Source organism: Sprattus sprattus (assembly GCF_963457725.1).
Source record: "Sprattus sprattus genome assembly, chromosome: 1".
In the NCBI taxonomy this organism is placed as follows: domain Eukaryota; kingdom Metazoa; phylum Chordata; class Actinopteri; order Clupeiformes; family Clupeidae; genus Sprattus; species Sprattus sprattus.
In genome coordinates, this window is record NC_137920.1 from 68,132,604 (window position 1) to 68,159,097 (window position 26,494).

At 40.7% G+C, this 26,494-nt stretch overlaps 3 protein-coding genes across 4 annotated transcripts; all 3 read right to left on the reverse strand.

Annotated features, from left to right (window-relative positions):
* Positions 1-314: 314 nt before the first annotated feature.
* Positions 315-5,413, reverse strand: pde9ab (phosphodiesterase 9ab; the record flags this gene model as incomplete). Its single annotated transcript, XM_080854105.1, has 18 exons — positions 315-365; positions 451-549; positions 662-790; positions 921-1,025; positions 1,129-1,242; positions 1,385-1,541; positions 1,708-1,790; positions 1,888-1,992; positions 2,210-2,296; positions 2,587-2,661; positions 2,752-2,833; positions 3,128-3,215; positions 3,324-3,394; positions 3,548-3,602; positions 3,778-3,821; positions 3,919-3,996; positions 4,976-5,046; positions 5,345-5,413. 18 exons carry the CDS (start codon positions 5,411-5,413, stop codon positions 315-317), a joined length of 1,563 nt encoding a protein of 520 aa, XP_080710231.1.
* Positions 5,414-7,457: 2,044 nt separating this feature from the next.
* Positions 7,458-18,126, reverse strand: slc37a2 (solute carrier family 37 member 2; the record flags this gene model as incomplete). 2 transcript variants are annotated; one of them, XM_080836614.1, is made up of 18 exons in its annotated part: positions 17,476-18,126; positions 16,824-16,905; positions 16,635-16,725; positions 16,411-16,489; positions 16,182-16,317; positions 15,183-15,259; positions 14,577-14,743; positions 14,324-14,361; positions 14,011-14,160; positions 13,668-13,758; positions 13,502-13,564; positions 13,139-13,224; positions 12,220-12,268; positions 11,687-11,760; positions 11,466-11,544; positions 10,167-10,264; positions 9,978-10,042; positions 7,458-7,956 (listed from the first exon to the last, which is right to left on the reverse strand). In XM_080836614.1, the coding sequence occupies exons 1-18, from the start codon at positions 17,532-17,534 to the stop codon at positions 7,941-7,943; spliced, it is 1,500 nt and encodes a 499-aa protein (XP_080692740.1). In that variant the 5' UTR covers positions 17,535-18,126. The 2 variants fall into 2 exon arrangements, with proteins under 2 accessions (XP_080692740.1, XP_080692741.1); XM_080836615.1 differs by lacking the exon at positions 7,458-7,956 and having other exon boundaries at positions 9,974-10,042.
* A 2,481-nt stretch (positions 18,127-20,607) lies between these two features.
* Positions 20,608-25,998, reverse strand: ccdc15 (coiled-coil domain containing 15; the record flags this gene model as incomplete). Its single annotated transcript, XM_080846090.1, has 8 exons — positions 20,608-20,726; positions 21,241-21,389; positions 21,589-21,783; positions 21,967-22,070; positions 22,345-22,464; positions 22,614-22,808; positions 22,903-23,019; positions 25,858-25,998. 8 exons carry the CDS (start codon positions 25,996-25,998, stop codon positions 20,608-20,610), a joined length of 1,140 nt encoding a protein of 379 aa, XP_080702216.1.
* Between the last annotated feature and the right edge of the window lie 496 nt (positions 25,999-26,494).

The following is a 26,494-nucleotide window of genomic DNA, read 5'->3' on the forward strand; positions in this document are numbered from 1 at the left end:
TGTTAGAGATCTTACTACGTACTAGGTAATCTAGTTAACACAAGACTGGGCATTCCTAGAACAAATAATATATAACATCAGCACATCACGTGTAAATAAACACATATCACGAGGAAGAGCGGCCACATTGATGTGATACTGTAGAACATTCTCATGGGTGGGGGAATAAATGCAGGATTTGAGAGGGTGTCAATGTGTGTTACTTTGTGTTGCTGTGAAAATCCTTAGGATTTACAATGGGTTTACACCAGCACATTCACATTCACTACATATTTTCTCACAACTTACTTACACACAGGCGACAGGAATTTGGTTTATTTCTTCTTTCCTCCCAAGGGCATGCTGTCTGTCTTTTTCACTTGTGCCTGGAGACGAAAACAACTGTTAGTTGTTGTGCTGAGCAAACTTTCTCTGAAATCAGCTGAGATGTGGGAAAAAAAACTTTGCTACCTCAGTCATGGCATCATCGTTCTGTTGTTTCAGTTCTTCATAGTGGTCACGGGAGTCCCGTAGAGGCTGCACCATCATTTCCTCAATCTGAGGGAAGAGCTGAGAAGAAAAAGAAAGGGGGGGGGGGGGGGGGGGGGGGGAGTTGTGTGTGACCTCAAAACACCCGCCAACATCTGAAATCTACCTCGTCAAAGACGCTGGACCTTCATACCTTCATGACTGTCTCGAACATGGGTATCAACACAAACTTGATGAAACCAATCTGTGCAGTGGGTTTGGTCACTTTGTCACGATCCATGAAGGGAGCGACGGGAAGCCCTTCAGATTTTTCCCTGTCACTCTGATGAAGAAAAAAGACAAAACCAGACCGAGCATCTACTATCTGTGTTTCCTACACCTTGGTCAAATGAACATTAGTGGTACATAGAAGGTAACTAAACGAAACTAAAACTAAAACTAATTCTAGTTACCTGCATAAAGTATTCTTCCAGCAAATAGTCCACCCATGGTTCGGCTACTTCAGTTGGCCTTACTTCATTAGAGATGTCACAGCACTTTATCAAAACCATCTTTAGCTGCAGAAGAAAGCAGACAATCTCAACCCTGATTGAAATTGCTGTGAGGACTGAAAAATGTGTAGTGGACAATGTGTGTTCATATGTCTACGTGAATACATACACATTTAATATGCTCCTCATTGGTGAAATCAAAGTTATCCACTTTGCTTTTAAACAAATCCAGTATTTCCCCATGCCTCGCCATATCAGTAGCCAATATGAGTGTTATTATAGCCTGTAAAACATAATCACAGCTCTATTGGGTTAAAATAATTACATCCAAATATTTAAAAAAGATCAGAAAAGGCAATAAACTGTCGATCGGTTGGTAAATTGTCTCTGTAAACAGTAGGAAAAGGACTTATATGGGCACAGACCTGTCGAATCTGTTTGAAAACCTCTGGCTCGATGTTGGCAAAGATGTTGCACTCAGGCTGTGAGAGTATTTGGAAGGCCACGGCGCAATGGTGATTCTCCAAGGGAGAGATGTCGTTGTATCGCACCGCCAGCTCAGTGCGCGCGTTAATCTGATATCTGATTAACAAAATGATTTGAGTTTGAGCATCCTCAAACTATGCAAAAATAAATACAGTCTCACAGTCAATTCCTCACTGCACAAAGCTGGTTGTTCCTGTAAAACTGCTGGTCATCTTCTGACATACACAAAGACCTGGTGTCGGAGTATACATTGGTGACATACGTGTTGTTGTATCCGGGGTGGTCCAGGTCATGGCAGACTGCAGCTGTCATGAGGATGCTAATGTCTGTCATGCTGAGTTTTTCCTACATAACACATAGAGTTCATAGATTTGAAACAGGCCAGTCAAACCATTAGCTGTATGTCATGAGCGCCTCGAAACATGTTTAGCGTGTAGCTCACCTGAAGGTTACAGAGATTAATCATTCCATACATTATCTGGCTAACACAGAAACAATGGCGGAAGTTATGGAAGGGATTTTCACGATAATTCTCCTGAATATTCAACTGTAAAAAGAAAAGACAAAAAAAGTAAGATCAGGTTTAAAAACAAGCAATGGGTTAACTGAGCGCATTAAGACTGTTTTAATGGAAAACTTAATGTAACCTCAGCAACAATCTAATACTGACTAGTACCTCTGTAGAATAGAGGTGTTGTAGAATAAATACATTAAATAAACAGTGAGGGCAATTTTTCACAATTTAATAATACTGCATATTTTACCAGCCATCTTTTCAGTGTGATTGGATTGATGCTAAACTCCTTCACCAGCCCCAGGTCATGGTACATGTATTCAAGGCAGCTTAGCATCTATGAACAACAACAACAACAACAACAACATATAAATGAACAGAACATTAGATGTAATAATTCTCTTGCTGTCCCTGTGCGACACATAGTTAAAGATTTTTTGATAAAAGAAAAATGCATTCATCCCCCAACCCCAAACCTGTCTCACAACAACCCCAAACCTGTCTCACAACAACCCCAAACCTGTTTGACAACAACCCCAAACCTGTCTCACAACAACCCCAAACCTGTCTCACAACAACCCCAAACCTGTCTCACAACACAGAGACATTACGTGCTGAGTAAAAGACCTCATTATGCTCCCAGTGCCAGACGTCAAATGTGGGTTTCTTCAGAGCCTCAATTGTCTCTTGGGACAGAGTGTACTGTGAGCAAAAGAGGAAAATGACACTATGAGATCAGGTCTCCTAATTACAAAGCTCACTTCCAAGTTGACTTGCCATGTTCTCATTTACCTTCGGATAGCTTGGAACATCACGCCTGGGAGACAGTTTTTTGCCGTCATCAGTGAAGTTGTATTTACAGGCACAGTTCATTCTGGGGAAAGAGATCAACATATGAGACACAACAGAGCGTCATAGTGAGCCATTTTGGGGAATGGAGTTCATTGGGGAATGCTCATGACATCCACTGTACTTCAATTCACCATTTGCCATTGGGTGGAGTCAGGCTTAGATTTAATTAAAATGATCTGATGCAACCCTGCATCAGAAAAGGACATCTTTGAAAGCTGAGATTTTGCGATCATGTTGCGGGATAAGCACTTTGCATTAGATTTTAACCTGTCAATCAAGTGTACGGAAACAGTGTTTTTTGACAATCAAGGTGTACCTTCCTCCTCCCCTTGATGTCATTTCATCTCGTAGTCTCCTGAGGTCATTCTTGCATTTCTCAATCTCAAGCACCTTTAGACCTTCCACTGAAAGAAATCGCAAATACATATCTCTGCCCGGTTTTGTTGCATATCTTATCAATTAGCCGCAATGTGCCAGTGAGCACAGGTAACACCAAACAGGTAGAAACTCACACTCAACTCGCTTCTCGAGCATGGCCATTCTGTTTGTGACCTCTGTTTTCAGTTCATTGATCCTAAAGGCCCTGACATATTTCAAAGAGGAGAAAGAATGTATATATCAGAATATGTTTTAGCAGCTCTGGACTAATACGGGCCTATAGTAAAGTGTATCTATCCATGGGCTATTATGGGATGCTTTCTACAAAATCAATGAATGGTTCCTCTGAAGACTTCACCTGCTGAACTGATCTGCCACCTGAGTCAGAACATTCTGAAACATATCTTCTTTGTCTGGGAAAGAAAAAGTACAGGACATTGGCCATGTTGATAGAATAAAAGCGAGCATTTTGAACTACATGTGGAAAAATATAATTATTTTGAACACAAATATAATACAAATATATTGAATATATAGTAATACATTGAGATGAATGGAGCATACAGTAAATTAAAAGTCTAATCTTACCTCCCGCTTGGCCTGCTGACTGAGGCACTACTTTATATAAACAACTAAGAAAGGAAAAGCATTTACAGTGCAATGTTAGCAGACAATTCTATTATGTTTAGCTTTCTTGTACGAAAAAGAAAGAAACAATGAGGTGCTCACTTGGGAGTGTTAGTAGGCATGGCGGGGTATATAGGAACCATGGCTCCTTCTGAATCAACTAGTGATATAGCCGTGTTCCTAAATGGACATAAGACAGGTTGCCATAGGAATTACTTTAATAAAGATTCAGTCTTTAATTAAAGTGATTAATACTCTCTTACAAAGAAATGAAAAGACCACGTTGAAGCAGATTGTTTGTATGTGAACATTTAAGTATGCCTTCAATTTGTGAGCTTTATATTGTGACTTTTCAGAAAATGGTAAATATTTGAGGCAGAACTAAACAATGTTTGCTCTTGATTATATTTTGGCATTTAGTTCTTCATTTTCTCCCTGAACCTGTTGAGCATTATCTCCCATCTCTGCCTATAGGGGGAACTTGTCCAGATCTGTTGATGGACATCCAAAGGGTAAAATGCTGGAGGTAAAATACATTTGTCATTGTAAGTATATACCTGCTGTATCCTACTACATTAATTAATCTTCGAAGATTTTGAGAACTTTACAGGCTACAGAATAAAACATAAATACATGAAAAACTGAAAGATATCAAACTAAAGAAAAAAGTTCAGCTTTTAAATGCATGTTTCTCAAACATTCTGAGACGAAAATGACAGAAATGCATTGTTTACTATTGCTAGCTAGGGTGTGGTAAAACCCTGTCTTGCATGTTATGCTGCAAGCTATAGGCTAGTTTACAACCACACAAGATTATTATCTAAGCGATGACACTATGATATGAGATAAATCCCATCAGCAAAACGTGATTTGGGCAAATAATGAGCAATCTGCCCCAGTGAAGTGAAGTGAATGAGCCTAGCCAAGTCTGGAGAAAGTAGGCTATACGTTGCGACGAATTAGTGAAATAAAATCATCTGCTTTGGTTTTAAACACAATTGTACTGTTTAAGGATACATTTTATGTTCTGTATGGAAGTTCTTTTTTGTAGCAAAAACCGGTAATTACCGGCTACCGGAAACCCTGTTTATGTCTTTATATTGTCATATCATGTGTCAAAATATATAGAGTGCATCAGTTTGAGAGAGTTTGTAGTTACCTGGGAAGGTTTGATGAAGAACACAGGAGTTCTCGGATGTCATACTGGCTGCAATGTTGACTAAAAATCACCTAGAAGTACAGTGAACGGCAATATCACAACCTGCAACCTCATCTATAGGAAACTGGTACAGGAACTGTAGCGAACACATCGCTCATTTCATCTATTTTACTAAGATTCTTATAGTCTTTTATCATTATAGGACTGGGGAATTTCCAAGTTGTGAATCTGATGTCTGCATAATAAGTAAGCAATAATGAAAATAATAACAATTCTACCACTATTTGTATTATAGTTGTTGTTGAAGCAGTAGAGAATGTGTCATTATTGAATAAGTAAGATGTACGCCATTTATCCAGTTTAACTTGCCTTCTGTATTTTCCCATCTACACTGAGGTAGAGAGCTCGTGGATGATAGGATGAAGAAGCTGCTCCCATGGTGGTGTTTTTCAGTGACAGTTATTCACCAGCTAAAGTGTGTGTCAGCGCACTAGCAACTCTGAAAAATAAAGTAATTCATATGAGAGGTGGGAGCAAGTGATCAGGCACACACCTTTTTCAAAACACATCCCATTAGAGTGTTAGTTTTCAGTGTGAAATGTGTATGATTTATTGTAAACATAAAGTAAGTTGTGAATGATAACTTAGTATACATTGTAATAGTAACATACATTGTAACTTGCATTTAGGCCAACACATATTAAAACTAACAATACACAAATAATAATGCCGCAAAAACACAACACCTCAACAGTACTGTTCCTCAGCAGGTGATTTCATGGACTATATTATAACAGATTTTTTTTTTTGTCATGTCTTGCATGAAATTAGTAAAAATTAAAACTAAAACTTACCACTGCAATGTCCATGCATACATCTTTAGCATTGATGGGAAATTATGTGACTTACACATCACTGCAAGATCCTTAAATATGAGCCCACTCCTTGATGTTGCCAAGGAACTGTTTCTATAGTGACAGGTTGTGGCTTGGGTTGGAGGTGAGAAAACATGGCACGGCGCTAATTTATCAAACTCTGCCATGTACATTTCCTTCTCAGTAAATTAAGGGAGAAGGTAAACTTTTTACCTTCAGATTTGTTATAGTGAAGAATTTACAGGGCTTGGAGATACCAAAGATCCATAAAGTAATTCCAGCAACCCTTTTACCATATAGCCATTTTTTAAAAACTCATAATATGCAGTTTCCTCATTAATAATAATATGAACCTCAGTTTTGTTGGCTCTGTTCTTTATGCTGATCCACTCGAGTTCACAGATGGATGAGTGAACTTTGGACCTCTCATTTCCATATCTTTCTGGATCTCCTAAAAGCTGTTGTGCTGATGGCGTGATGGGTTTACCTAGTGAAACTTATTGTAATGCAGCAAGAAATAGATCTGTTTAGAAGTGTGAATTGATTGTCACCGAGCGAGCTTAAGTTTTTCCTCCAGACTGGAAATTTGTTTGGGGAAATACATTAAACCACCCATCATGAATGATATTTTAGTACTCTGTCTGCGTAAACAAATAAGGGCAGTTGGACGTGTTAATTTAGTTTTCTTCATCATGGAAAATAATGATAGGAGCGACGACAAAATGTTTCCACTGCAGTCACATTCACCTAGAATACTTTAATAATCACATGACTAGCCATTCAGTGTCCACATGCATTGACACATTTAGACATAAACACTTCGCTATGACTATGAGGTCATGAGGTGCTACTTGAAATCATTTTGTGGAAAGTAGCAGTAAATAGCTCTAAATGAATGAATTAGTCAGTTCTAAACTACATTCCAACTCAGAAATAAAAAAGAAATGAATAGTTCAAATAAGTTAATAAGAAACTATGGTTTTCAGTACTTGACTTTCCCCCCTAATCAGGTTGGTTGGTGTAATTACTGTTCATTTGTTCACCTCCCTCCATGAGCCATCCAACACTACATGTTCTTATTGAAAGCTAGAGTTCTGTTTAGATGTTGCATGGGTTCAAAACATGTTGTTTCTGAAATTTTACAGACTTCATTTTTAGTTTGGTTAAAGCTATTTGTGTGAGTAGAGTTGAGTTCCAAAAACAAAATCAGCTTTAGGTGGTGTTGACATCCACTGAAATAAAAAAATGTATTCTTCCACGCAGAAAAGAAACAATTGGTCATCTCTTTCAGCATTTAGTTTTAAGAAGTGGTGCGCTGTTTGTGTTCCTTAGGTCTGATTTAGAAATGAAACTATAAAAACGCTACACCGAAGGCATTCTTGTTTTGAATAGCTTAAGAGAGTAGCCCAAATGTGTAATAGCTGAGTGCTATCGATTTTGATCCATAAAGGTAGTTACAGGTGGGGTGACATAGCACAGGCAGTGAGGAGGAATAAACTGCATGTTTTGTGTGTGATCTCTACTGAAAAATAGAATTTATAGAATAAATGAGAACGAAAAGAGAGAGCAGAGGAAATGCACAAAAAGGTGGATTTTAATGGTAAAAGTACAGCTGGATTTGAATCAGGCAGAGAGAGGGAGGCATATGAAGAGTTGAATAATTTAGTTTGTAAAAACACTTGTTAATAAAAATATTAATAAAAAAATCTTCTCTCCTTCTAAAGAAATTGAGGAAGTTGGGGGCTTTACACTCTTATTTTTTGAGTCCTCCCTCATCTCACTGTAGCGCGTAATTTGTTCCAACACCAATCTGAAGTACGAAAGTCTCTAACACATTGCTAACAAGGGACTGCAGTTTTATAGATATGAAGCACCGTGGTTGCATAACAACCCCCTCTGCCAGTGTCAATCTCCACAGTTTAGCTCAAGGGCCTGGATGGGGGAATGAGTATGTGAGAGTCGTAAGATGAGGTATTTGGTATTCACAATAGTCCTGCTGGTGTTGCTTCATAATTTGGTCCCTTCTTCTGTTATGCTGGTGATATATAGTCCTGTGTAGGAGTGAAGTCCTCTGTTGGTTGACCTGTGCCTCAGATTTCTTTAAACCTGTAACAGAGGGAGAGGAATGTCAGGTTACAGATAATGACAGATCTTCTGAGCTGTGAATCATGTGGCAGAAAAAAAAAGCCTTGCTCCCCTTTAACCCCGTCAATCTTTCAGTCAAGGAAGGTTTATGACCTTTTCTAACCCATAATCCAAAAGAAATCCTGTTTGTCACCTTAACAAAATTCTCCTTTTACTTTGAAAATAATCCAAACAAATGCAGGCAGCTGCACAAACATATTGGAATGCACAGGCGTGAGAACTCTGCATCCTTCTACTTGACTTTGGTAACTTACCAATACTGTCACGCTTACTTCCAACCCAGGTACAAATTCTTCACTTTTTAATTGTCTGTTCAAAGTGGTTAGCACCGCTTCCAGTCAGTGTCTTAAATCATGCAGATTTTGCAGCATAATTGACTGTTTGGCAGAAGATAATTGATAGTGGATGGGACTGGGGAGATGCGATTCAACTGCTAATTCTATATATTTACTTTTGGGCTTTGTCTCCCTGGCTGGCTAGATAGCTACACAGATGTCCATAGTGGTCTGCAAAGAGACATATAAAGGGCTGAATGTGGTGTAATCAGAAAGTAGAGATTTTTGTTTGTTTTAAACATGACAGAACCCCTCCAATAACATGGAAACAGGCAAGTATAAAGTCCCACCCACCACACTTCCACCAGCTGCCAGCTGAATGGCCCCATTAACTTTTGACTGAATTAGCTTTTTCATTATGATTAGAACCAACTCCTTCATCAAGACCCACATTCAGCTCAAACAATAGTACACCCCTGCATTGGTCACTGTCTGAAAAGCAGCTGTGACAACTGACATTTTATAAAAAAAAAATATGAAAATTGACAGCTCTAAAATCAAATATTTATTTGTAGAAAATGTCTTTCACTTGGGAATTGTCTTTTGATGGTCAGCAATATAACTGTATGACATATGAATGAATGAATGAATGAATGAACACTGCTTGTTCAAATATCACCGCAGCCACAACAAGCCTAGTCCTTGGGATAATGGGCCAATTACTTTGCACACCATAATGGAAATGTCATCGTAATAGAGGAACAAGGCTATTTTCCCGAGGATGAGAACATGAGGATTCTCAATTATTCCAAAATTCACTCACCCTGAGGGTGTTATAAGCAATCACCACCTATGCTGTTGCTTGAAATAGACATCTAATGGGATGGTTCTCTACCCATCTACTCTCTGGTCAAAATTAGTGAAGTAACCGGTACCCTGAAATGCATCTCCTGCAAATGTGTTTTGATGTCTGAAAAGTCTGATTCAATTGGATTGTATAATATTACATATTGGAGGGTGTGTGGTGTGGTCTGTGCCAGTGGATAAAGCTGTCTGTGTGAGTAAGCATCCTTAATAGTGAGGCTGGCCATTTCATCCACAAGCCTTTACCAATTCTGGTGTCCTACAGAGTGGCTATTTATAAATTCCTAACAAATTAATGTATGTGAATGTAATGAATGCGTTCTTTTCAAATGGAAAGTACTGTCAGTGAAAACTGACTGACTGATGACTGGTTGTTACATAAGTTGAACTGACTGCTCAAAGGCCCCTAGTCCCTCACTGAACTATTCAGTAAAGATGAACTTTACACATAGGCTAGTCTGTAGTTAAAAATAGCAATGCTTTGGAAATGTACAGGATCACACAAGACAATCACAGGGCCTTCATGTGTTTGCCTCATGTGGACTATGGACTACATCTTTCCATTGCAGTTAAAATGGGTATTCATTCAGGTGTTGGTCAACCAACCATTTCTATCAACAGACTTCCACTGTTTTCACTATGTAACTCATGATATATACATTTGCTGTGGCAGCTTTAGAGATAAAGACACGGAATGCAACATAGTATAAAGTGTCAAGGCCTGAGTGAACTGTTCAGTTGTGTGCAAATCACTGCAGAGTGGAGATAGTAATGTGACCTCTAGTAACTTTAGATATCATTCGAGCTAATCAGACGCCTGCTTAAGGAGGTGGAAGTGCTCACCCTCTCATCCTTGTGTGATAACCACACCATCCTCTTATCTCCTTGTAGACCAGTCTGGAGAGCAGCTGGAAGGACAGACAGAGCCAGATAGATACATTAGATACATTTCAGCAGTTTCACAGACACACACACTCACATGCCGTCAACCTTACAGCTGGAGAGAGAACATTTAAAAAAAATCTTCCTCACCAAACAGGCCAGAAGATCTGAGGTGATGAGCATGTAGAAAACGTTGTTCCACCCCGTTGGTGAGATCACCCCAGCCAACAGAGGGCCTATGGCAGCACCTGGTGGACATTCAAGCAACCAGTTAAACCGGTTAAGATATTGGGCAAGGGGAAAAGTCTTGGCAAATGAGAACCAATGAACCAAGTGTGGTGGCAAAGTAGATAGAAGTATAACTATATAAAGCACAAACAGAATTTGGGCAGAAAGCCAGAAATCTACTATCTGCCAGTTAACGGATCTTCAAGAAATGGGTAGAACCAATGTACAGCACAAGTTTTACAGAAATTAGTTTGTGACAATACTTTAGGACATGTGGGCATGAACGTTTCAATGGGCAAAACATGGCGTTACTTCGCTACCCAAAGATGAGTGTAGTTAAACAATATATATTCATATAAACAATATCAAGCCTGTGTTCTTGTACCTATACAAAACTTTAACAGTAGCATTTGCAGAAATCACAAACATGTGTCATAAAAAGAAAGATGCTGTATAAATAATAAATCAGTGTAGACTATATTTTATTCAAAATATGTGCTTTAAGATTAGCTGTAGGGTAGGCACTGGCAGTTGTAGCACGTGGCCTGCTTGAAGACATACATAGTTGACTGTGAGCATACGTAGCATGCTTAAACAACTGGCTTAAACCACAAAAATTAAGGCCACACTAGATACAATTTTGTGACATCTGGCAATGCCAGTGTTCAAATTAAGGCCACACTAGATATAATTTTGTGACATCTGGCAATGCCAATGTTCTTGGTCCTAATGTGAACAAGGTTACCAGAGCTCCACTGAGGTCTAATCAGTCTAATGTGACTTAACCAAGAGTGGCCTTCTTTGACAGTGGTGCATGTGAAATGTGCAGCTGTATCCATGGGTTGAGGCCCACAGCACACCCTGGGCTAATGACTGTGGCCTCTTCAGCGTCTCATATTTCACTGCCCTATGTCAAGTTTGCATTTAGCATCTAATGCTTCCTCCAAGTCGATACCATTGTCAAAGCATGGCCCTTGGACCCCCCCCCCCTTTTTTTTTTTAGATCTGTTTTAAGCGGCATCTATGTGAACTGTAGATCTGATTTAAGCTGCATCTATGTGAACTGTAGACCCCATGGTTGTGAAAATGTAATTACATTTGTGTAATATATATACATAGAGAGAGAGAGAGAGAGAGAGAGAGAGAGAAAATGAGTGTCGTACATATAAAGATCAAGACTAGATCAGGAGATCGATCAGCAAAACCCCTCTGCCCTCTTACCTATTGATCCTGTCCCGTCAATGATGGCAGTCACCGTTGACAAAGCTCTGGAGTTACCTCTCAGACACTCGTGGGTTCCCTGCAGACGAAAGAAAAACAAAATTAAACCCCTTAATCTGACCGTAGTTCAAACTGCACTCCAGGACTCAAACATCTGACTTGAGTTAACCTATCTGGCCCTGCTCTGGACGTTCACGTGCTCCAAGCATGAGGGGACTTACCAGGTCAGCTGACACGGCCGTGGTGATGAGAGCGTACGGCCCGTTGACCAGCGCTCCACACACAAGCAGCATACCTGTCAAAGAGCAGTCACATTAGAATAGACACCACCTGGGGCCCCCACTCAGGCCATGCATGCAGTGGGGTCAATGAAAACACATCATTACAAACACTAACTTGCCACATCATTAAGGGACATCACTCAGGCCATGCATGCAGTGGGGTCAATGAAAACACATCATTACAAACACTAACTTGCCACATCATTAGGGGACATCACTCAGGCCATGCATGCAGTGGGGTCAATGAAAACACATCATTACAAACACTAACTTGCCACATCATTAAGGGACATCACTCAGGCCATGCATGCAGTGGGGTCAATCAATAACACACCATGCAGGAGAACTTTACTTATGTAAGAGACTGACTTGAGACTGGTGCCACACATGTGTCAGAACAACATAGTTGACTTGTTTTTGGAATAAACTGTTGAATGAATGAAACATATGAACACAAAAAAAGGAGAATTTACCGACTGTGGTGGGCACACCATTCGCGCCAACGTGGTTGTAGAGAAACAGCTTTGGAGGAAAGGAAGACCAGAGGTTAGAGATATTTCGGGAGAGGCCAAAATCTCCACAGATGTTTGCACAGAATGGCTGGTAAACTGAGGCACACTTTCAGATTTGCGTTTGGATTTTTCACCCTAGTTCTAATCCAAAGGCAAACTTGAAGCAGAGGTGCAAAATGACTGCTGTGCTCTCGCTCGAGCGCTAACACCTGCTCTTGAAACTGCGGTTGGTGCTACTGGACAGAAAGATATGTGGCCAATTTTTCCCTTTCACTTCTCTCATTTTTGCAGCCAAGCTGTTCAGAACATCCCTCACGTTCACCATTAGAGCAGAAAAATGGCTGCTCTGAGAAAAGTCGCAGACAAACACTAACACAAAAAACATTTTCTTGTCATAGCCCACAATATTTTAAATATAAATACTATATTTTAAATTAAATAGCTTTCAGGGTGCTAGACCATAATGGTCCGAGACCTCACATGCTCCTTCATAATGTCCCTTTACTGCTAACAGGACTGGTTTTGCCATTTGAAATCAACTTTCATTTTAAATCAATATGGACATTCCACTAACGTACGCTCTAATTGCAGAAGTTTTCATGAGAGAAAGCTCCACTTCCTCATCCTAGCTAGCGTCCCATGCCTATCTTTGTGTAACATGTAAGACCATTACACAAAGTATACATCATAACAATGAACAATGAACAATAAATCCTAACAATGAATGAATTAGTGCACTACCTACAGAGCACTCCAGTCTGTTATGGCAAAAGGAAATGGAAAAAAGAGGAAATTAATTGAATCTCTATTGCTGCCATATTAGAAATAGTTTCAAAGTATGAGATGAACCTGTTGGACTTCTTCAGCTGTGCAGACTCACCATTGGGGCAGCAAAGATCAGCATCACGCAGCAGGTAGAGGCTCTTCCTCCAGTGTAGTCTGACACCACTCCAGCAAGGATCCCCCCTTAACACGCGTATGACGCAACTCATTAAGCATTCAGTAAGTATTTCCTCTCTTGTTACATAGCACATTTTTAATGAACTTTGTGCAGAAAAGGGTATTTTAACTAATAGCTATTTCCGCATTAAATGACAGTAGCTACATCTGATGAAGAAAACAAGGGGGGTTCTCACAAAGCAACGCCTAAAATCTAATCTTACATGAAAAAAACATGTGCGCACCCTGGGTATGAAGTTTTCTGTACATTGGGATAAAAAGTGACAAAAACTTGTTGACTTACCCAATATTCCTCCAACATCAAATAATGTTGACATATCTCCTGCTCCCTTGGGGTCAAAGTGAGCTACAAGAACATAAAATACACATGTAAGCCTCATGCTGAGTGGCATATGGCTTCAAGATATGGGGATCTAAGGACATTAAAGAAAAGAAGAAGCCATTCTTACCAACATTTGCTATATACAGAGGAAGCCAGTAGAGGAAGGTATAGCTGACCAGCTTGGCAAACAGCAGACAGAGGGAGAACTCTACGACACCCTGTGGTAAGACAGAACACCGTGTCATTTATTTTGGGGCTGTTTGAAGTTTTATATATACACACATTTAAAGTGGAGTTAATTTCTCATGCCTGGTCAACTGGGTGATGATCCTGTTTAAATTTGATTTTTCCCCAGAGTGTTCATCTAGCTTCGCCCCTTCTCTAGTTGAACCCATACTGGCGCAGAACATAATGACGCCACAAACGGTGGGCTTTTTGTCATCGGCAACAACAAGTTCACCAAAACTCACAGGGATTTTCAGAGCCCCACAAAAGCTGATGGCCTCGGCGGGTTCTTCTGAACGCTCCACTACGCTGGTCTCCGTGCCAGGCGGAGGACTGCTGAAGATCTCCTCGTTGCTGGAGGAGTTTCTCAGCAGAGGCTCCTGCTCTCCGCTCTCCTGCACGGAGCCCACAAACACAAACACAAACACAAACACAAACACAAACACAAACACACAGACAGTCAGGTCTCAATCATGCTCATGGTCGTTTTGGATAAAAAGCCATATCAAAGAACTTGTGCGGCCTGAGAGATTCTGGGGCTGTGTACTTAATACTTACATGATGCTGTGGGGGTACACAGTTGACATCATCAGGGTCTTTGTGAAGAAAAAAATTAAACTTAGTTCACAGATGAAGAATGAGTTGGAGATATGTCTGTTATTGTTCTAACTACATTGAATAAAAGCACTCTGTGAGTATAAAAAAACATTCATACTATTACCACAATGGCTCCAGGAAAGTTAGCGCCTAGTCACTTTCTCAAGGTCAGAGACACTTCATCAACTCAGTAAATAACCTACAGCCCACTCACGTTCAACCAGGAAGAAGAAGCACAAGACTCCAGTGCAGGCGATGATGATGCCAGGCACGATGAAGGACAACCCCCAGGCAGACGACACAAACACACCAGCAATCAGAGAGCCTAAGATGTTCCCCACTGACGTGTGGGAGTTCCATACGCCCATGATAAACCCACGCCTGGAACATCAACGACACCCGAGATCAACATTTATATTCTATTTATGTAATAGACAGGATAATCTACAGTGGCTCATAGTACAGCAAAACATACAGCTGTATGCATGACTTTTGACAACGGGACCACATGACTTTTGTGGAGCCCATGGCTCGCTCATCTGTGATAGATCTAGGCTACTGGGGCAACAGTAACAACAGCTCCTACAAAAGTCCTTATTTGAAAAGGAGGTACCTTTATTACTTTTCCACAAATACCCTATAGCAGAACGATTCCAAGTCACAAGATGTAGTCACAGGCATGTGGTACAACTACCTTCAGCTGTGCTTGTGGAAATGCAGGCAATGATACTGCAAGGTCAGCAAGAATGATGTCAAGAGAGAGGGGGGGAGGAGAGAGAGAGAGATGGAGAAAGAGAGAGCGAAAGAAAGACTCACTCACTTCCCCTTTCCAAACCAGTTTCCAACGCAGGCCACCACTGCAGGCCAGCCTGTCGTCTGCACCAGTCCATTCATAGCCTAAGAGAGAGAAGAAAGAGAATCACAAGATGTGGTGCCTACTCTCACATGGCCTTGAAATCCTCCTCTGGACACCTGACTATGCTCAGTCATACGGCCAACCTAGAACTATGCAGTCATGGGCATGTAGCACCTTATGCTCATCATGCCCAAGGAAGCTCGCCAGAATCATTGCCCTACCCTTTTATTCAACTGCATAAAAAAAAAAAATGAATCATATAGTCTGCAATGGTGTTTGTTTTCAAGAAATATACAACCTACAAATCTGTTTTCAACAAACAGAACTGAGCTTGCAGATAACAACAGACAGCAGCTGATGAGATTAGGCCAAAATGCAGAAGTGGCTGAAAAAATGCCAGTCCTGCTTACATCTCCAAGTCCCAAATGTCTCCAAATAGAGGTCGGACACTTTTTCAGTTGTTAAAGATCATTACTTGCAATATGGTGCACATTAATAGGCCCATAAGGAATAGACTTGCTAACTATAGGGCTGAAGGTTTATAGAAACACTAGAAACATCTACCATCATGTGAAAATACCTGGCAAATGTCAGACCAAAGCAAAATACCATTTACATAAAAATACGATTTAGCTTGTCAATTATATATATTTTTAAACCATATAAAACACTGATATGTTGGCCTTGCGTAACCCTGATCTGATTCTTCTCTAGCGTGCAGGTGGAGTTTCCCCTGTGCATACGCAACCAATGGAAGCACATCTTACTGACTACTAACAGGATGTGGTGGCAGATGTGAAGTATGTCAAGCATACAAATCTTGCCGCACTGACGCAATATTTCCTAATCAGCACTTAAATCAAAGACCCCTTGAACATAACATGGTGATGGTTTAAGTTTGAGCTGACAGGCCAGAACTGGCGTTTCAAATGCAGAGGAAAGTGAGAAGGAAGCAGGGCTGACCTGAACGAAAGCGTAGTACCAGATAGAGTGGATGTTCCAGTAGTACCCCAAGCCAAAGAGCGAGGTGAAAATCCCACTGAGCAGCATCCCCGCGCTGAGGTAGTAGCGCAGGGGCAAGCGCTCTCCGAATATGCCACTGTTGGGATAAAGCACATCTATCTCAGGGCCAGTTCATGCATGCACGCTAAGGCACTAATGTCAAGTGTAACGTCTGATTGTGCAGCCTTACCTGAAAAACATGCCAATGGCATAGGCGACAAGGAAGGAGTTGTCAACTGCTCCAAAAAGTGTTTTATAATTGTCCTGGTCTAGGGGAAAGAAAACATAAAACACAAAAGGTCACACTGACTCAGTAATAACCACTGGCTGTTTGTAAGTATTACTGGCAGAAGGAAGACAAGTATTTTATGTTTTGTAGGATGTGTTTCTGTGGGGAAGACACTAGAAACTCACCAAATGGAGCCCAGTCACACCAGGTTTCATTGTTGGTGACATTCAATTCAGCCGGCCGAACGACATTGGAACAGTTTCTGTGTAGTTGACTCTAACATACAAGAGAAAATGTGATCAATCTTGTGACATGAAATGTTCACAAGACTCCATAACTTTAAATTGCAAACTAGCGTGCTATATCTCTCTTACCTTAACCACACTGATAGGTTTACGAGACAGATGATAGCTGGTGTAGAACAGGAATGTGAGGAAGAGAATGAAGCCTCTGTACCTAAACAAAAATGCATGCGAAGGAGATTAAAATAAATCCAATAATTATTTGAGAAGCATTAGGTAGTAGGCTAACCCGAGACAAGGTAGCCAAAGTAGATCTAGAAGGATGGACCGTTATGAAAAACATGGCAGGGGATGCAATTACTGGGGACATAATGCAGGCTCTGTAGGCTACTACCTATTTACATTTGCTAATGCAGTGCTGCTACGGGAGGCCTATAGCAGGGAAACCTATACAACTACTAATAGAAGCTGAAATTCATCCGCAGCCCGCGAACACTAGAGCTGAACTGAGTAGTTTGCCTATATAAAAACAACCATATTTTGAAGCATTCAAAACTATATAAAAACACCTCAATGCACAATGAACATATCAGCCTATTTACTTCAGGAACAAATCTCAACAATCTCAGCCGGCAAATACTCTAGGAGCGCTACTGACATTAATGTTAGTTGTAATGAAACTCATACCCCTGACCCCTTACAATATACAATTGAAATCATCCCGTATTCAGCTACTTTTGGTGTGATCACCTTTCGATTTGGTCTGACTGTTTATGTTACTTACCAGCTGTCTCTGGAGAAAGAGGTAATGAGTTTAATGCCTGGAGCCAACGAAGACCTCATTTTCAGTGGAGTTCGCTAACTTCTTTGTCTTGATTATTTAAAATAGCTTAAAACCGCCTTGTTTTAACCTTATAAAATCATTGTTGCAATGTGCGAGCCTAAAATACACCGATCAAACTAGACCCATTGGCCATTATAAAATGTTCACAACGCCATGCCTGAAAATAGCATATCTAGCTAAAATCGATACCCGAGACTCAAAACTCAAACTTACTGCAGGGCGGCTGACACGTTTGTTTGTTTAACTAACTAACCTTAACTTAACTCAAATTACAATCCCTAATAACCTGTCTGTTCAACAAACAGTGTGCTGTCTAAAATCTTCGAAATCGTTTAAAAGCTGTTCTTAGAGCTGCCCCGGTTTGCTGTCACCTCCTAATTTACTAGAGCAAAGATCTTCCGAATACACTGAATTTCCAAGGACTTCCATGTTTACAAGCAGTGGTCTGGTGACAGAATATAAAGCCGATGCCGGTGCCTATGAATATTCAAAGTCTGGTCTAACTCATCATGTGACTATCAAATGTTCCTTCATTTACGGAATATAGCCATAATTGTTTCAAAGTAGCCATTCCTGTTTTCGAAATCCTTGTCCCCCACCAAAGGTAATCTGGCAATTTGACCATGTGATCCCAACGTGACGTCACTTTTTAAAGGAACGAGGAAGAACACTTTGGGAACTGGACTGAAGGCGGAAATTCAATTTATGGTGAAAGTATCCTGCTAGATCAGACATATTTTTCTCAGATTGTATTTCATAGAAATTCTGGGCAGGTGACGTAAATGTGAAAATCCAATAAGATACTGTTATAGGCCCGTAACGTTACTTTTGTTGTAGTGGTTGGGATTTGCAATTTTTTGAAAGGGTAAAACGGTAAGTGGCAAAATTTCGGACTCAGATTCCTATACAATGCATCTGTAACATCTTGCACAATTGGACATATTAACTAATTCTTACATATTTTCTCAACAGTACTGTACCAGAGAATGTAGCCTTTGCATAATTTACATTCAAACGTTCCTCATGAATGTCCCTGTAGAACCTATTTATTGCAAGCAAAGATTGTGAGGTGTGACTGATTGAACAACTTGTTTAAAGTTGCTTTTAAATCCACAGACATGACCTGAACTCAGTTTCTTCACCAATTGTTGAAACATCCTTGGTGCTGAAATTATTGGTTATTCGTCTTTTAAATACTCCCAGCACTTGACACATCTACAGTATGTTACCTATCTCAAGATAAAGAGATTCTATTAGGAATGTATGGCTCTGTAGACTAAATAATCCCTTGTAGTTGCAAAGTGACACACAGTGATTACTCAGGGAAGTATGAGGGTGAATTAGACTATGTTTTTCCCCCCAACTGGTGACCATATTGTTATTCACTGAATTATCTCCTTTTTTACGTATGTATACGTTAAAAAAAGGAGATAATTTAGTGAATAACTATATGGTCATCAGTTGGGGAAAAAAACATAGTCTAATTCACCCTCATACTTCCCTGAGTAATCACTGTGTAAACATTCATCAATTTAAAATAGCCTCTAGATTATGGAAAGGAGACAGTCACCATGGTCTGGGTTAAAAGGTAACTTCCTCATTCCCCTGGACACTCAACATCTCCTTTAGACATCTAGGTCAATGGACTTTTCCCCCGATGGAAGTATTGACGTTGACGGGAAGAGCTAAGGATCACAATGTAGGTGCCATTGATTTGGATTAAAATAGAGCAAAGGTCACCAGTCTGAGCCTGATGGGACAAACATTTTTTTTTGGTATTCATGTCCACATGTATGCATTCATTTGCAGATGCATAAGGCTTTAGATAATAAGGTGTGCACTGGCAGTCAGTTGATGTCAATTGCACAACCGTGCCATTAAAATACAAAATCCACCATGAGGTGTGTACAGATTGTAAACAAAATGATGCGGAAACCAAATACACAGGCAAAGGGAAACATTTATTTTCACAGTAATGACAAATTTCACACATAAAATTGCACTTTACAAACAGGAAATATGAAAATATACCAGAAAGGAAGACCATGAGCACCTGAGCACAGAGCAAAAGTGATCCCTGAATGTTACAATGCATTCATGCCAAAATGTTAACAATCTACCCTTTAAAACATTACAAGAAATTATTTAGGTAATGAGTGTCATGTTCAGCAGGCCTCAGTGCCACACTATTGCTTCTGGTGATAATATTCCAATTTGTTTGTCAGACTACCGTTTGCAAGTACATCTGTTTGTCACTTTCACATAAACCCTGAAGTTTGGATTTTAATTTACATATAGCTGACCAAAATACACATCAAAACTTTTACAAACTTTATTTCATTATGGCACCATACAGAGTGGAAACAGGAATGCCCAAATGGGAAGTTTCATTATTATTTGCTGTCAAAGTTCAACTGAATAGATCTGACAATCTAGGCAGAATCTGCTATATTGTCCCAGGGTAGGCACTCATGGTTAGCAACTCTTCCCATACTCCCTCTGAGTCCTTATGTCTTCTGCCAGTACCAATCATACATTCTCCTCTCAATTTTAATATGAAGCAGGACGTGTATCTACCATTTAGTGTTTAGCCATACATCCCTGAAGGAATAGGTATTGCTGCCTATAGCAATATGTGAAGAGGTTTATTTCACCCCTACCTACATAAAATGTCTTGCTGGGTCCAAATATAATGGCACCCTACTACAAAATAATTGACAAAGAAATGGGAATGCATACATACAGGAAACAATATGGGATAGAATGCCTTGACGAAAACTCAACCTATGCAATAAAAGCATTTCATACTTTAAATACTTACAAGGTGCTCTCATACATTATGCACATACAACACAAAGCAAAGATGAATGCCCAAGAGGCCTCTTTCAAAGAAAAACAAAAGTCCAGTGTGTAAAACATGTATGACATAAGCCTTCCTCATAGTGTAAACTTCAACATTTACTTCATCAAAACTCATTTGAAATGGCACAGGGCCATTTGCACAGGGCACTGGGCCCTTTGGTTTATTCATGAACAGATATCAAGTAAGAAAAGGATCAGGTAGAAATCTTCTCACTTCTTCGGGGACAGGGCGTACATGGAGGCTACCCTGCGGGTGGACGCGCGGTGGCCGGCGCTCCCCTCCCTCTGGTCACAGCTCTGCAGCACAGACTGCAGGGCCTGAGCATATGCTGGGGCAGGGCGGAGAGAACTACAGTTAGGTTCAAGATTGGCAGGGAGCAAACATACTGTGCATGTAGTTCACTTTGCAATAGACAACCATGACCATGGGGATAAGAGATACTGATGCAAATGTCTCATCTGCATGCAATGAGAAATATGGCATCTTATCAGCACTTGGATGAGGAGCAGTGAAATTAGGCAAATTAGACAGGGTGCTATGACAAGAATGCTATACTCTTACAATGCACCAGAATGTTAATAACTAATGGTTATGTCTTTGCTGATTAAATTACTCATTTCACAGCATGAATACTGGGTCTAATTCTTTTCAGATAGAATTTATAGATATTTATTACAGAATATAGAATGTATAGCTCATGGAAACACTCTTTAATAGACCACAGCCAGTACTTTATGAGTAATCGTCAAATTGTTTGCTAGATGTAAATCATTACTTTTGTTTTTTTTGTTTCTGCAACATATTCTTCTTGATTCCCTGACCTTCTTTGTGAGAAACACTACCTTTGGGGTTTTTGTAGAAAACACAGTTGTTGGCGCAGGTGTCCGGGTGGGAGTCCCAGAAGCTGTCTCCACAGCAGCACAGGGCAGGCAGGTCGACTTTCTCCTGCGTTATTCTCTCCCTCATCTGAGCCCTCAGGGCCTCAATGTACCTGCCAGATGGATGCATACCCTGTGTCATGGCATTGGCTGGTACATTTATCATAGTTTATTTTGCACATAAATCTGTACATATTGGACTGTGCCCACACAATACTAGGCATTAGCATTGCTAATATGCTAATTTGAATTCATTAGACTCTCAGTGCTGAGGGAGAGTCAGACAGATATGAAAACCCCACTTGGTTTCACCTTGTGGCCTCTTTGCATTTCTGGACCTTCTCTTTCTTCTTCACACTGTCTGCCCTGTCCTCTTCCTCCAGCCTTAGGCGCTCCAGAATGAGATACTCCCTCTCAGCCATCGCAGCATTTTCTTCCTCTTGTCGCTTTAGTCTTTCCAGCTTCTGCTCTTCCTCTTGTCTTAGCCGTTCTTTATCAGCTTTTATTCTACAAGGGACAGTTTGAGGAGGAGGAGAAGAACAATTGGAACAAAACACTCTGGATAATCAAAAAAGATAAACTGCAGATAAACTGAAACAGTCCCCAATGACTAACTTTAAGTGCAATAACTAAGCCATAAACTATGATATCTGAGCTGTGAATTAATGTTGTGCTGTGGAATTGAGTCACCTTGCAATTCTTCTTAAATGATTCTGGTGGCGCTGGTGCTCCTTCACTTGTTCCCTCTCTATGTCCATGAAGAGGCGGCGATACATTAGGAACTGAGACTGCTTCTACAAATGAAAACAGGGGTGTTGGGAGATGTGGGGCACAGCAGTGCGGTTGAATTCAACAGGGCTCCCATTCAAGAGAAAAGACAACAAGCTTTCTGCTGCTGTGTCAGTAACAACTCAATCTTATGTTTCTGTGCTTTGATTTATTCTTCGAGAAAATGTAAGTAAAATACCATTAAACTGAATTAAAGAGTTTTTTTTTTCTTTCTTTAAAAAAAAAAATGCATTTAAAGTTCAATATTAGACAACCACTCAGGCTGTCAGAAGAGCCTACCTGTTTTTTAAGTTCCTCCTGGTCTCCATAAGGCCATAGCACTTTGGAGGCTCGGTAGTCTGTCCCCAAGCTAGGATGTGGACCAGTAGGGTAGGCTTCTCTCAGCAATCTCTCGCATGCCTGGGGCAATGAAAGGGGAATACCTTCAGATCTTATGCACAACCTCAAATGTTTTCAGAGATATCAAGTGAATTATGACTCATGAATTTATCGTGCTTCACTAGCAAGTCTGGCCTGCATTGGCTAGAAACACACTGAAGCTTGCTAACCTCTGTATTGTGGAAACTGACAGTCTTGACCTTGTCTTCCTTTGATGTGGTAAGATTTTGTAAACAAAGCGGGTGATCATGTTGTCCAACCAGTGAGATCTCGTCCTCCTTTGACTCCTTATCGTTATACTCCTCTTCCTCCTCTTCATTTTCCTCCTCCTCTCTTGAAGTATGTGCTCTATATGCTCCATGCTTCTATATTGTTTGTGAAACAATGACACAGAAAGTTACCATACAACTCACAAACAGCACATAAATGCCCACGGTGAACAAAGCCCGACAGACTCACATCTCTTGTAGGGGACACTTTCCACAAACCCCCAGGTAGTTCAGACACTTCATCGCCTGCTCTGACTGTCTTACAGGCTGCTAGTCTGTGCCGGACCAGCTTCACCACTTTGCTGAGCTACGAAATAAACAATAACATATACATATAAGGCAATTAGTTCTGCACAGTCTCTCACAAACAATTTCTGATCAAAAGAATTTCAGACACAAATGCTGGCTGATTCTTACTTGCTGACTTTGCTGGTCTGTGTGAGCATTACCGTTTGGCTCCACTTCCTGTGCCTTTACCAAGTGGGCTCTGGGAGAGCAGATGGCCAACTCCCCAGGTGGGTGTGTGCTTCTCCTTAAGCCTAATTTATACTTCTGCATCCCTCTCCGTCCTCGAAAAAAAAAATGGGCGGGCGGGGGCAGGCGGTTGATTCAGAAAAAATTGAACGTACTGATCGGGCTTTTATACTACTCCGACGGCTATGCGTCCTACAGCCTATTCAACCTATTCAACGCCGGTCCGCTGGGTGGGGTAACGACTGTTTGTCGAGCCCGTAGCTACCACATAACCTCTTTGTTGAAAGTCATTGATTGTTTTTCCTCCCAACTGTCACTGACATGACACGGATGCTGCTTCAGGACCTGACGGGCAGGTGTCGTCACATAGGCCTTGGAGACATGTAGCTCAGTCAAAAATAGCATGTCTAATGCTATATATTCACTTGAGTAGGCAAATGTATCTCCATCGTGGTGGTCATTTTTTTGTGAAAAACATAGTAGCGATTTATAACAAAACGATATGCTTATCGTACATACAATACAGAAACTATTATAAAACGATCCAATAAAATGAATACGTTCTTATTTTCTTTGGTATTTTTGTCACATTCATACTGCAATGATCGCTGGGTAACCTTTGAATAACTACAACGCTATGACAATGCACTCATTGGCCACGAGACGGTTGCCCTTGTCAAAAAGTGGTAACGTGAATGTGTCACTATGAAACAAAGCATGCACACTTCGAACAAAATTACCCCCCCAACTCTGAGGACAGGGCCAGAAAAATAAACCCACGGTATTCATCATACATCATACATCATGCAGTGTTATAGTTATATCAGTCACACAGCAAGAACATGCATACCTCAATACAGTTGTGGGACTGCGATTTCAACCATGAATATGTTGAAAAACACATACATTAGCACACTTACTAATGATCATCTGCCAGGCTCTCACACACGAAAAGTTGATTCCAAAACTCTCGAATTTAAGACAGAGTGGACTGACAAGTAGGCTATGCATTTGTGCTGCTTGTGGGCAGGACAAAACCGATGTGTTTAATCTGCAACGAGACGGTTGCCCTTGTCAAAAGTGTTAGCGTGAAACGTCACTATAAAACAAAGCATACACACTTCGAACAGAAATACCCGTAGAACTATGAAGTAAGGGGCAGAAAGATAAACCCACTGCAGTCTTCATACCAATCCACATGCAGTGTTATAGTTATATCAGAAACACAACAAGAGAATGCATGCACATGCCAATAAACATTATTCTGATTCTGATACCTCAACATACAGTTGTGAGACTGTCTTTTCAACCATGAATATGATGAAAAACACATAGGCTACAGGAGCACACTCACTTATTATCCTCTGCCTGGACACCTTTAATGCCCAATTTTCAAGAAGACGATCTTAGAGAAATCGTTGTGTGTGTGGTAGTCGTTTATTGTATACATGCCTCCTCCCGGGAATCCTCACAACAGCGAATGATGGCAACTAACAGACAATGGTTGATGGTGGAGCTGCTGGACTAGTTTGAGTTATAGCAGAGGACGTGCTTGTAGCGATTTGAGCGACAACTACAACAACAACAGAACAGGAGACAGGTGGTACGTACGTTTACTAGATGTTCCGCTAAATCAAGCGTTAGCGTATTCACAATAACTCTCAAAAGTGTGCTGCTAATAAGTACAACGTTGTCGTGCCGATTATGCTCTCACACGCCACCCTCATTGAGGCAAAAGTAATGTTTGACTCAAATGTCTTTCACTGCCGTTTTATGTGAAGTCAGTCATTCTAAATAGGTTCTACACATACATGAAATACATTTCCTATTTAATAGATGCAAAGTAATTATGCTGCCAGCATTACTCCGTAGCAAATTACGTATGTCAGTTGAAGCTGGTTGGAGAAGGCACTTTCAACACCGAGCCACCAGCCAAGAGACCAACAGTGGTCGGGAGAAATGTACTTTTCGAGGGTTTATATAAAATACGGTAGCCTAATGCTGCATGCTGTGCAGCTTTGTAGTTTACCAAAGTCGTACTAAAACATTTTGACAGAAAACAGGAAATGTAGGTCCTGACATGTGTGATTCCGGAAATGATGTTGTTTTGGAAATGATGTCGTAAGCTGGCCAATCACAGCCAAGTGGGTCTCCGACTCTCTCCGTCTCTTTAAGAAAAGTTAGAAAAAAGCGTTTGTCTCCGACCAGCTCTCCGACGGCTCTCCGACGGGTCGGATGGGCGGCAACACCTGGGTGAAGGTGTTACCAAGGCGTGCCAAGGCGTGCCAAAGTGTCCCTCTACGACCAAAACGGAGAGAATCGTAGAAGTATAAAAATGCCTTTAGGCTGAGATGCTGTGCGGTGTTGCTGGTCTGCTGCAGCACTCGCCCTTCCTGCTCGGCTGGAAAGCCCCAGGTCAGATCACTCACCCTAACAACCATCACTATGTGCCTGAAATTTGGTGACCTAGTGTCACATTCTATTTACTGGTGATAATGATGAAAATTATATTAACAGAGCTCTGCACCAAACACCGTCATCTCTTCATCAGCATTAGACCACACAGGATGACAAACACTGTTTTCCAGTAAAAGGGAAACATTTAGGGAATATATATCCACTTTGAGAGGGATGTTTGTTGTTATTATTATTTTAGACCGCTTTGTATTACCGTTTCACAAAACCTCTGCAGTTGTTGCTTGTGACGGATTTGGGCTTGCTGGGACACACGTCGGCGCACAGCATCTTGAAATCTGAGCAAATCAACTTCTTTCTTCCGAAGAATCTCCGTCTGCAGTTCTTCCGTGTGCATAGCAAGAACCTACAAATGTATAGACTAATTTTAATCGCGCAGGCTATACATTTAAGATCGTAGGTACATTCGCACTTTCTTTGCGGTGTGTTTCATGAGATTATGCAATGAACACCAACTCAAGTATTTCAGCAGATGTAGAAGTCATCTCCTTGGATTTTATACCAGCTATCATTTGTACATTTGTCCGATACAAAACACAACAGATTTTACGAAACATTTAATTTCCAGTACTTACATTTGGATGTTCTTGCCATTCATGTACACTTTCCACCCATGCTCCTACTGCCATTACTGATGGATTCCTCTCAGCAAGGATTTTGTAGTCAATCATACTGTGCTTCTTCCTCCGGACACTATGACTTGTTTGTTTGGCATCCTTAGAGGCATGGCGTTTATTTGATGCCACTTTTTTCGTTACTGGCAGACTCATTTTATTCTGTTGAAGTTGTCACAATATTTAAACGACTACTAATTCAGCTGCCAACCTTCAAAA